The sequence below is a fragment of the Oncorhynchus clarkii genome, chromosome 32 (genome assembly GCF_045791955.1).
Source record: "Oncorhynchus clarkii lewisi isolate Uvic-CL-2024 chromosome 32, UVic_Ocla_1.0, whole genome shotgun sequence".
Taxonomy (NCBI): Eukaryota; Metazoa; Chordata; class Actinopteri; order Salmoniformes; family Salmonidae; genus Oncorhynchus; species Oncorhynchus clarkii.
The window spans coordinates 34735270-34747265 of record NC_092178.1 but is presented as its reverse complement, the minus strand read 5'-3'; the positions used below and the strand labels follow the sequence as shown (position 1 = coordinate 34747265).

General features: G+C 46.1%; 2 protein-coding genes across 2 annotated transcripts in view; one reads left to right on the top strand and one right to left on the bottom strand.

Annotated features, from left to right (window-relative positions):
* The window catches only part of LOC139391961 (uncharacterized), a 590779-nt gene that overhangs the window by 456957 nt on the left and 121826 nt on the right, over nucleotides 1-11996 (bottom strand). The window lies entirely within an intron of this gene.
* The window catches only part of LOC139391761 (ephrin type-A receptor 7-like), a 186366-nt gene that overhangs the window by 132145 nt on the left and 42225 nt on the right, over nucleotides 1-11996 (top strand). Inside the window, exon 5 of the mRNA XM_071139295.1 lies at nucleotides 6023-6352. Within this exon, the coding sequence (XP_070995396.1) occupies nucleotides 6023-6352 (330 nt within the window). The remainder of the gene's footprint in view (nucleotides 1-6022; nucleotides 6353-11996) is intronic.

The window sequence follows — 11996 nt, the reverse complement described above, 5'->3', positions numbered from 1 at the left end:
GTCGATGGTTAAATACACACACGCCACCTGATTTAATCCACCTAGAATGTTCTCTATAGCGCTACAGTATACCAGACCATAAAACACAGAGGTCAGCAAGGGACTGTATTCATTCTCGGGCGCCCGGATCAGCTCTAGCTTTTATAGCGCTGTAATTAGAAGGTTTAATCACGATATTGATTCCCGGTGCTTTTATATCTACAAGGGGGCAGCCTGTGATAACATTTATAGCGCTGTAATTACCACATTAATTACAATATTGATTCAGTAATTGTGATCATCTCCTGATACCACCAAGCTATTGTGTGCTGGGAGGGAGACAGACAGAGGGAGAGACAGATGTAAGGAGAGGAGGAGTGGAACTTAGGAGTTGAGAGGGAGAGAGCGTATGGGAAAATAAGGGATATACAGGCCCAGCTGTGTGTATGTGCGTTCTCATGCGTTGCGCACGTGTGTTGTTGAATAAGTGAAGGTTTGCTGCTCTCTGCGTGCTGATGAACACACAGCTGTGCCCTGCTTCTGGCTCCACGCCCCTTTTTACCATGTTACGTAAACCTCACCGAGAGACACACACACACACTCATTATCAGGATGGCGCCGGAAGGAATAGGGGCCCTTTTACGGGCTTCTGACCAATTGTGTTATTTTGTGTATTTTTTGGGGGGCGCTGATCGTAACTTTTTAGGGGTACATAATGTTTCTGCCATTGTTTCCTAAGACCTAACATAGCTTCTGGGCATCAACAGCTATCACTAACGTTGATTTGGACTTCTACTTCTACTTCAATGAGTTGGGGGCGAGAGACATATTGATTATCGCGGATCAGGCCCAAATCCCCGACACTCGAAGGAGGAGACGGCGCTATAGAGGCCGGCGTGCGGGGATACCTGACGAGACTACGTTGGAGAGTGGATGAATCGCCTCTACCCTCCGTTCTGTTGGCGAGCGTGCAATCACTGGAGACTAAACTGGATGAGCGCCGTTCGAGACTCCTATCAACGTGATCTGAAGAACTGTAATATCCTCTGTTTCTCCGACTCGTGGCTGAACAAGGACATGTTCAATATAAATCTAGCTTGTTTTTCTGTACATTGGCTGGACAGAACAGCTGCATCGGGGGATGGTTAATAAAAACTGATGCGCAGCCTCTAATATTCAGAAATTCTCTAGGTTCTGCTCGCCTGAGTTAGAATTCCTTTCCTCCACACACAGAGACTCATACAATGCTCTCCCTCGCCCTCCATTTGGCAAATCTGACCATAACGCTATGCTCCCAATTCCTGCATACAAGCAAAAACTCAAACAGGAAGTACCAGTGAAGCGCTCAATACAGAAGTGGTCTGATGAAGCGGACGCTAAGCTACAGGACTGTTTTGCTAACACAGACTAGAATATGTTCCGCGATTCATACAATGGCATTTAGGAGTTTACCAAATCAGGCACCGGCTACATTAATAAGTGCATCAACGACGTTATCCCCACAGTGAAAATACGTACATATCCCAACCAGAAGCCATGGATAACAGGCAACATCCTCACTGAGCTAAAGGCATAGCTGCCACTTTCAAGGAGCGGAACACCAATCTGGAGCTTATAAGAAATCCCACTACGCCCTCCGACAAACCTTCAAAAAGGCAAAGCGCCAAACAAGAGCAAGATCAAAACCTACTACACCGGCTCTGACACTTGTTGAATGTGGCAGGGCTTGCAACTATCACAGATTACAAAGGGAAACTCAGCCGCGAGCTATCCAGTGACGCAAGCCTACCAGATTAACAAAATACCTTCTATGCGCTTCGAGGCTAGCAACACTGAACTATGCATGAGATTTCCAGCTGTTCCGAACGACTGTGTGATCACGCTCTCCGTAGCCGATGTGACTAAGACCTTTAAACCGGTTAACATTCACAAGGTTGCACGGCCAGACTGATTACCAGTACTTGTACTCGGAGCATGCCCTGACCAGCTGGCAAGTGTCTTCACTGACATTGTCAACCTCACCCTGACCCAGTCTGTAAAACCTACATGTTTCAAGCACACCACAATAGCCCCTGTGACCGAGAACACTAAGGAACCCTGCCTAAATGACTACCGACCCGTAACACTCACATCTGTAGACGTGAAGTGCTTTGAAAGACTGGTCATGGCTCACATCAACACCATTTCCCAGAAACCCTAGTCCCACTCAAATTTGCATACAGCCCCAACAGATCCACAGATGATGCAATCTCCATTGCACTCCTCACTGCCCTTTCCCACCTGGACAAAAGGAACGCTGATATGAGAATGCTATTCATTGACTACAGCTCAGCTTTCAACACCATAGTGCCCACAAAGCTCCTCAGCAAGCTAAGGACCCTGTGATTAAACACCTCCCTCTGCAACTGGATCCTGGACTTCCTGACGGACCGCCCCCCCAAGTGGTATGGGTAGGCAACAACACAACCGCCTTGATGACCCTCAACACGGGGGCCCCAGAGGGGTTGGGTTAAATGCGGAAGACACATTTTGGTTGAATGCATTGTTGTGCAACTAACTAGGTATTCCTTTTCGCTTTCCTGAGGGGTGCGTGCTCAGTCCCCTCTTCTACTCCCTGTTCACTGCGTGGCTGCGCACGACTCCAACACCATCACTACGTTTGCAGACGACAGGGAGCCCTGATCGACGACAAGACAGCCTACAGGGAGGAGGTCAGAGACCTGGCAGTGTGGTGCCAGGTCAACAATCTCTCCCTCCAACGTCAGCAGGACAAAGACACTGGTCAGGAGATGGAGGTCTGAGCACGCCCCCATCCACATCGACAGGGCTGTTGTGGAGCAGTTCGAGAGCTTCAAGTTCCTCTGTGTCCACATCACTAAGGAACTATCATGTTCCACACTAGAGGTTGACAAAGGTGTGAAAATTCATTTCTGGCTTAGGGTGTATTGATAATAATTTCAGTAATGCAATATGCGACTGTGATACAGTGCCTTGCGAAAGTATTCGGCCCCCTTGAACTTTGCGACCTTTTGCCACATTTCAGGCTTCAAACATAAAGATATAAAACTGTATTTTTTTGTGAAGAATCAACAACAAGTGGGACACAATCATGAAGTGGAACGACATTTATTGGATATTTCAAACTTTTTTAAATCAAAAACTGAAAAATTGGGCGTGCAAAATTATTCAGCCCCCTTAAGTTAATACTTTGTAGCGCCACCTTTTGCTGCGATTACAGCTGTAAGTCGCTTGGGGTATGTCTCTATCAGTTTTGCACATCGAGAGACTGACATTTTTTCACATTCCTCCTTGCAAAACAGCTCGAGCTCAGTGAGGTTGGATGGAGAGCATTTGTGAACAGCAGTTTTCAGTTCTTTCCACAGATTCTCGATTGGATTCAGGTCTAGACTTTGACTTGGCCATTCTAACACCTGGATATGTTTATTATTAAACCATTCCATTGTAGATTTTGCTTTATGTTTTGGATCATTGTCTTGTTGGAAGACAAATCTCCGTCCCAGTCTCAGGTCTTTTGCAGACTCCATCAGGTTTTCTTCCAGAATGGTCCTGTATTTGGCTCCATCCATCTTCCCATCAATTTTAACCATCTTCCCTGTCCCTGCTGAAGAAAAGCAGGCCCAAACCATGATGCTGCCACCACCATGTTTGACAGTGGGGATGGTGTGAGCTGTGTTGCTTTTACGCCAAACATAACGTTTTGCATTGTTGCCAAAAAGTTCAATTTTGGTTTCATCTGACCAGAGCACCTTCTTCCACATGTTTGGTGTGTCTCCCAGGTGGCTTGTGGCAAACTTTAAACGACACTTTTTATGGATATCTTTAAGAAATCGCTTTCTTCTTGCCACTCTTCCATAAAGGCCAGATTTGTGCAATATACGACTGATTGTTGTCCTATGGACAGAGTCTCCCACCTCAGCTGTAGATCTCTGCAGTTCATCCAGAGTGATCATGGGCCTGTTGGCTGCATCTCTGATCAGTCTTCTCCTTGTATGAGCTGAAAGTTTAGAGGGACGGCCAGGTCTTGGTAGATTTGCAGTGGTCTGATACTCCTTCCATTTCAATATTATCGCTTGCACAGTGCTCCTTGGGATGTTTAAAGCTTGGGAGATCTTTTTGTATCCAAATCCGGCTTTAAACTTCTTCACAACAGTATCTCGGACCTGCCTGGTGTGTTCCTTGTTCTTCATGATGCTCTCTGCGCTTTTAACGGACCTCTGAGACTATCACAGTGCAGGTGCATTTATACGGAGACTTGATTACACACAGGTGGATTGTATTTATCATCATTAGTCATTTAGGTCAACATTGGATCATTCAGAGATCCTCACTGAACTTCTGGAGAGAGTTTGCTGCACTGAAAGTAAAGGGGCTGAATAATTTTGCACGCCCAATTTTTCAGTTTTTGATTTGTTAAAAAAGTTTGAAATATCCAATAAATGTCGTTCCACTTCATGATTGTGTCCCACTTGTTGTTGATTCTTCACAAAAAAATACAGTTTTATATCTTTATGTTTGAAGCCTGAAATGGGGCAAAAGGTCGCAAAGTTCAAGGGGGCCGAATACTTTCGCAAGGCACTGTATATCGTTGTCTTACCTATTTTTGTTAAATGCACTGACTGTAGTACTAAATCTCTCTGGATAAGAGCGTATTCTAAATGCCCCTCCCTGTCACCCCAGCACGTTAATCACCCCTCTCTATACAAACACATTCATTATTTACTACCACAGAGATACAGTATGCACTGTCAATTACCCCCCCCCCCCACATACACACACACACACACACACACACAGACACACACACACACACACACACACACCACTACATTATTGATATCATTTAATGGACCAAAACCTTCATGTTATGTTCATCTGTTTAAACATGCACAGTTACGGCCCTGCGTCATATAAATGATTTTGAGTTACGTAGTGCTGGGCCTGGGAAGGGAACATTCTGTGTCCATGTGTGCATGACCGTCTACGTGACTGGTTGACCATTGTCAAAATGTAGCGAGGAGACGAAGAGAGGAAGCCGCGCAGGACCATTGAGATGCACCCCCGTCGTGTTTCACATTTGGTAAAGAGAGGGTTCTCGTTCCGCGAGCACGAACCACCTTTTTCTCTGGTGACTCGCGTTTGTCGTTTGTAAGTCGTTTGTTCCAGCCAAGACTGTTGACACAAGGAATAGACGGTCCCTTCTCTCTGCACTCTCACACACCGCGGCTGCGTACAGCGTACACCTGCGACTGTGCACGTCACCATCACTGATCGGAAAGGCCTCTCTGTGTTTTTTTTGCCTCTCAATCCACCGTAAGATGAGGTGGTTAGTCGTTCAGGCACTGTCTCTAGAAATCCCGAGTGACGAAAGATGGCCTGCGAGCGGCAGTCGCTCACGTACGGCTCCTTTGTTCTGTCGTCGTAAACACACTCGTATTTCATCTCGACCAGGCAAGCTGTTTTCTTTGCTTTGGTTCAAGTCTTATTTTCTCTCTGTTTTCCCCCCCACGGCTCCGTGCACCGTCCTCATCTCAATCCTATCAGAGTGTTACACATGAATCCTGGCCCGGCACAATCACACCATGTAACGAGCATAGTGTGGTGGAGCACACTTTGAGAATGGACCACAGGGTGAAGTGTCCTATGGTAATTGGTTGGCACTGGTTTTCATGGTGAACGTGCTGAGTTTTAATTCACTGAGCAAATCGGATCTTAATCAGTACGTAGTCATTCAGTCAAACAGCTGTCTAAATGTACCGGAATCGTTCCCAATCTGCTTTTGACTGTTACTTTGCTGCGCGGTATACCGCTGTTGTCTTGGTCAGGTCGTTATTGTAAAAGAGAGCGTGTTCTCAATGACTATCCTGGTTAAATAAAGGCGGAATCAAATAATTGACACCTACTATAGCACTGTAGGTAGTAAGTATGTGAAACACGTTCATACATCATACAGAGGCACTTAACATGAATCACGTGTATTTAACTACGAATAACATTTATATATCTATGTATTACTCCCTCCCAGGCCCCCCCTCTCCTCCCAAAGACTTGGTCTACACCCTCAAGCAGTCCACCCTGATCCTGGAGTGGGGCGCGCCAACGGACACGGGCGGCAGGGGGGACCTGACCTACAGCGTGGGCTGCCGCCGGTGCGTGGGGCTGCAGTGTGAGCCGTGCGGGGCCAGCGTGGGCTTCATGCCCCAGCAGAGCGGGGTGACCGAGCGCACGGTGACCGTGGTTAACCTCCTGGCCAACTCTAACTACACGTTGACGGTCGAGGCCCTCAACGGAGTGTCGGAGCTCCTGCCCAACAAGAGGTTCTACACACAGGTCAACGTGTCAACTAGCGTGCCAGGTTAGTGGAAGCTGTGTTCACACACACACACACACACATCATCACACTGATTCTCGTACTTTACCCTCCAATCAGTAACACACCAAGGTATGAGAACAAAGTGTGCCCAAAAACACATGATACACAGACTCTGAACTGATTACACACACACACACACACACACACACACACACACACACATGCTCACACCATCGGGCTCAGCGCCCCTCTCCTCTCGGCGCGAGCTAAAATACTCCCATCATCACGGAAAGCCATCTCATTTTCATCAGCACCCTTCACAAAGCCATTAGCCAGAGGCTTTAGAAAAAGCACTCAGCAAAGTGTTCCTGTCAACGGAGACACACACAACACACCCAGCAACCCCCCCCCCCCCCCCCCCCTTATGATATGGAATTAGCTCGACTGTGGAGAGACCCAACCCCACCATCGACCCAGGCGCCATACATTCTCTGCTACTTCTTTCTCCATCACCTTATTTGATGACTCCTGTTTTGTCTGAATTCGCCAGCTGATATTTCACAAACATCGACCTGCTGTGGGGGAAGAAAGAAAAAAAGACAAATGTAATGTTTCATTTGCATATGCAGAGAAGAGAGGTAACGAGAGCGTGTGTTGTGCTCTAATTGTTAATTAGTGGAAGCAAATGCAATGCATTATGAATGGAGTTTGTATTAATGCACATTTGGAAATGGAATGCCAGCACTTTGGAGGATCCACCGTTGGGGTAAAGTGATGTCAGGCACACACACACACACACACACACACACACACACACACACACACACACACACACACACACACACACACAGGAGAGTTATCATGATTTGGTAAAGGAGGAGGTACGTTTTGGCGGGGTGTGTGCCTGTGAGCGTAAGCTTGTGAAAGTGTGTGTGTGTGTGCAAGAGTGTGGCTGAGGCTTAATCCAAGGGTCACAGAATGACCTATTCCTTCATTCTTATGAACATTCACTCAATCAACCTTATAGCTCTACATACAAACAAAGGAAGTGGTTGGCAAGTGCACACACAAACACTTAACACAACACACACACACAAACACTTAACACAACACACACACACGAAGAGTTAACACAACACACACACACGAAGGGTTAACACAACACACACACACGAAGGGTTAAGAAGGGCCTCGTCATGTCGCCCGGAGAGGGATACACAATGACAAGTGCACAAATGCTGAGCGAATGGAGGCCTGCAGGTCTCAGGCCACCTTTTTTGCATTCTTAGATCGGAGTTTTGAGCTAAAGACCGAGTCGTCAATTCCAGGCAGTGTTCAGGAGGAACACCTGAACACCTTAGCCTCTCACCTAACGCGAGTACTGAAGACGGAGGCCGCCGGCACTCCTCCCAAACACTCCCGTCGCATCAGTCTTCTGTGCCACACGCCTCCGACTACAGCAAGTCTTCTTTTTCCTCTTTCTCTTCCTGTTTTCTACCTCCTTTTCGCTTTAAAATCTCTGAAGCTGAAGACGCACATCTCCCTCACTAGCTTTAAGCACCAGCTGTCAGAGCAGTTTACAGATCACTGCACCTGTACTTAGCCCATCTGTAAATAGCCCATCTATCTACCTCATCCCCATACTGGTATTTATTTATTTATTTTGCTCCTTTGCACCCCAGTATCTCTACCTGCACATTCATCTTCTGCCGATCTACCATTCCAGTGTTTAATTGCTATATTGTAATTACTTCGCCACCATGGCCTATTTATTTCCTTAACTTACCTCATTTGCACTCACTGTATATAGACTTTTTGTTTTCTTTTGTTCTACTGTGTTGACTATGTTTTGTTTATTCCATGTGTAACTGTATGTGTCGAATTGCTACGCTTTATCTTGGCCAGGTCGCAGTTGTAAATGAGAACTTGTTCTCAACTAGCCTACCTGGTTAAATAAAGGTGAAATAAATAAAATAAATGTCCTTCTCTCCCATTATCTGTGCTGTTTTCTTTCTTTCTTTTCCCCCCTCTCTCCTTCTCTCTGTCGCTTTCCCTCTCCGTTCTTTTTCCCATGTCATACACCCCCCCCCCCCCCCCCCCTCTGTCTCCCTCTCTAACCAGCCTTACTAATTTAGACATAAATCTCCCTGGTCCAGAGAGTGGAACAGGGGCCTTTCTCATTGTGTGCTTCTGAGTGCTGCCTGCCTGGGGCCTTTATACATTAAGAAGGAGAGACTGCCAGTTTATGGCCTGTGCATATTTTAGGCTAATCCACTCTGTATAAAGCTGCTTCCACTAGTCCCCACCCAGCCAATGAACTACAAATCCTTCGCCTGCAAACTGCTGCACTCCCTTCAAGGTCAGAGACGAACATTCTCGGCAAGCCATGTGTAGACTGTGGCGTTTTCTCTCTCTCTCTCTCTCTCTCTCTCTCTCTCTCTCTCTCTCTCTCTCTCTGTCTCTGTCTGTCTGTCTCTCTCTCTCTCTCTGTCTCTGTCTCTCTCTGTCTATGTCTCTGTCTCTTTGTCTCTGTCTCTCTCTCTCTCTCTCTTTCTCTCTCTCTCTTTCTGTCTCTCTCTCTGTCTCTCTCTCTGTCTCTGTCTCTCTGTCTCTGTGTCTCTGTCTCTCTGTCTCTGTCTCTCTCTGTCTCTGTCTCTCTCTCTCTCTGTCTCTCTCTCTGTCTCTGTCTCTGTCTCTCTCTGTCTATGTCTCTGTCTCTTTGTCTCTGTCTCTCTCTCTCTTTCTCTTTCTGTCTCTCTCTCTCTTCTCTCTCTCTCTCTCTCTCTCTCTCTCTCTGTCTGTCACAGCTTAGTTGATGCATGGCTGTTAGAAGCCATGTCCTTCTGTTTGTTGTCTGCGGGGATTGAATGGGTTGGAGAGTGGCATATTCCTGAGACCGAGCAACGAGGCTTAACAAATTGGAGAGATTTTCTATTGACGTGTGTGTGTGTGTGTGGGCCATTTTTGCGAGAGGCGTTTATGTAAATGTGTGTGTGTGTGGCTACTAAGGATGTTACTAGCAGGTAGAGCGATGATATTCCTGTTTACACGCGTGTACCGTGTCTATTGGCGTGAGTGAATATGTGAATATTTGCAAAATGGGGTCTGGTTCTGTTTGGCACGTGCATTATACACACACCGTTGGCACACCTAGCCTCAGATCCCCAACAAAAAGCATGACCAAACCCCCGGTATACTCCGCCCCCCTGGAAGGTTAAGCGGTGCGAACGCCCTTGGTGCATCCTGAGACAATACCCCATGAAAAGCCTACTGACCTTTATAAATACTGCATTAGTGACTTTGAGCATAGGCCTCTACTTGTTTTTTCACTCGCTGTCTTCTCTCTCTCTCTCTCTCTCTCTCTCTCTCTCTCTCTCTCTCTCTCTCTCTCTCTCTCTCTCTCTCTCTCTCTCTCTCTCTCTCTCTCTCTCTCTGTCTTTCTGTCTCTCTGTCTCTCTCTCTCTCTCTCTCTCTCTGTGTCTTTGTCTCTCTGTCTCTCTCTGTCTCTGTCTCTCTGTCTCTCTGTCTGTTTCTCTCCTCTCTCTCTCTCTGTATCTCTCTCTGTCTCTGTCTCTCTCTGTCTATGTCTCTGTCTCTCTGTCTCTGTCTCTCTCTGTGTCTCTGTCTCTGTCTCTCTCTCTCTCTTCTCTCGCTCTCTCTATCGCTCTCTCGGGCGCTCTCTCTCTCTCTCTCTGTCTCTCTCTCTCTCTCTGTCTTTCTGTCTCTCTGTCTCTCTCTCTCTCTGTGTTTCTGTCTCTGTCTCTGTCTCTCTCTGTCTCTGTCTCTGTCTCTCTCTCTATCTGTCTCTCTGTCTCTCTCGCTTTCTCTCTCTCTGTCTCTCTGTCTCTCTGTCTCTCTCTTGTCTATTTATCTGTCTCTCTGTCTCTGTCTCTCTCTCTCTCTGTGTCTCTGTCTCTCTCTCTCTCTCTCTCTCCTCTCTCCTCTCTTTCTCAATTCAATTCAATTCAAGGGCTTTATTGGCATGGGAAACATGTGTTAACATTGCCAAAGCAAGTGAGGTAGATAATATATTAAGTGAATATATAAAGTGAAATAAACAATAAAAATTAACAGTAAACATTACACATACAGAAGTTTCAAAACAATAAAGACAGATAGATAAGCATAAATATGGGTTGTATTTACAATGGTGTGTGCTCTTCACTGGTTGCCCTTTTCTCGTGGCAACAGGTCACAAATCTTGCTGCTGTGATGGCACACTGTGGAATTTCACCCAGTAGATATGGGAGTTTATCAAAATTGGATTTGTTTTCAAATTCTTTGTGGATCTGTGTAATCTGAGGGAAATATGTCTCTCTAATATGGTCATACATTGGGCAGGAGGTTAGGAAGTGCAGCTCAGTTTCCACCTCATTTTGTGGGCAGTGAGCACATAGCCTGTCTTCTCTTGAGAGCCATGTCTGCCTACGGCGGCCTTTCTCAATAGCAAGGCTATGCTCACTGAGTCTGTACATAGTCAAAGCTTTCCTTAATTTTGGGTCAGTCACAGTGGTCAGGTATTCTGCCGCTGTGTACTCGCTGTGTAGGGCCAAATAGCATTCTAGTTTGCTCTGTTTTTTTGTTAATTCTTTCCAATGTGTCAAGTAATTATCTTTTTGTTTTCTTATGATTTGGTTGGGTCTAATTGTGCTGCTGTCCTGGGGCTCTGTAGGGTGTGTTTGTGTTTGTGAACAGAGCCCCAGGACCAGCTTGCTTAGGGGACTCTTATCCAGGTTCATCTCTCTGTAGGTGATGGCTTTGTTATGGAAGGTTTGGGAATCGCTTCCTTTTAGGTGGTTATAGAATTTAACGGCTCTTTTCTGGATTTTGATCATTAGTGGGCCTAATTCGGCCTAATTCTGCTCTGCATGCATTATTTGGTGTTCTACGTTGTACACAGAGGATATTTTTGCAGATTTCTGCGTGCAGAGTCTCAATTTGGTGTTTGTCCCATTTTGTGAAGTCTTGGTTGGTGAGCGGACCCCAGACCTCACAACCATAAAGGGCAATGGACTCTATGACTGATTCAAGTATTTTTAGCCAAATCCTAATTGGTATGTTGAAATGTATGTTCCTTTTGATGGCATAGAATGCCCTTCTTGCCTTGTCTCTCAGATCATTCACAGCTTTGTGGAAGTTACCTGTGGCGCTGATGTTTAGGCCAAGGTATGTATAGTGTTTTGTGTGCTCTAGGGCAACAGTGTCTAGATTGAATTTGTATTTGTGTATTTTTTGGAACACCATTATTTTGGTCTTACTGAGTTTTACTGTCAGGGCCCAGGTCTGACAGAATCTGTGCATAAGATCTAGGTGCTGCTGTAGGCCCTCCTTGGTTGGTGACAGAAGCACCAGATCATCAGCAAACAGTAGACATTTGACTTCGGATTCTAGTAGGGTGAGGCCGGGTGCTGCAGACTTTTCTTGAAGAGGGTGGGGCTTAAGCTGCATCCCTGTCTCACCCCACGACCCTGTGTGAAGAAATGTGTGTGTTTTTTGCCAATTTTAACCGTACACGTGTTGTTTGTGTACATGGATTTTATAATTTCGTATGTTTTACCCCCAACACCACTTTCCATTAGTTTGTATAGCAGACCCTCATACCAAATTGAGTCGAAGGCTTTTTTGAAATCAACAAAGCATGAGAAGACTTTGTTTTGGTTTGTTTGGTTGTCAATTGGGGTGTGCA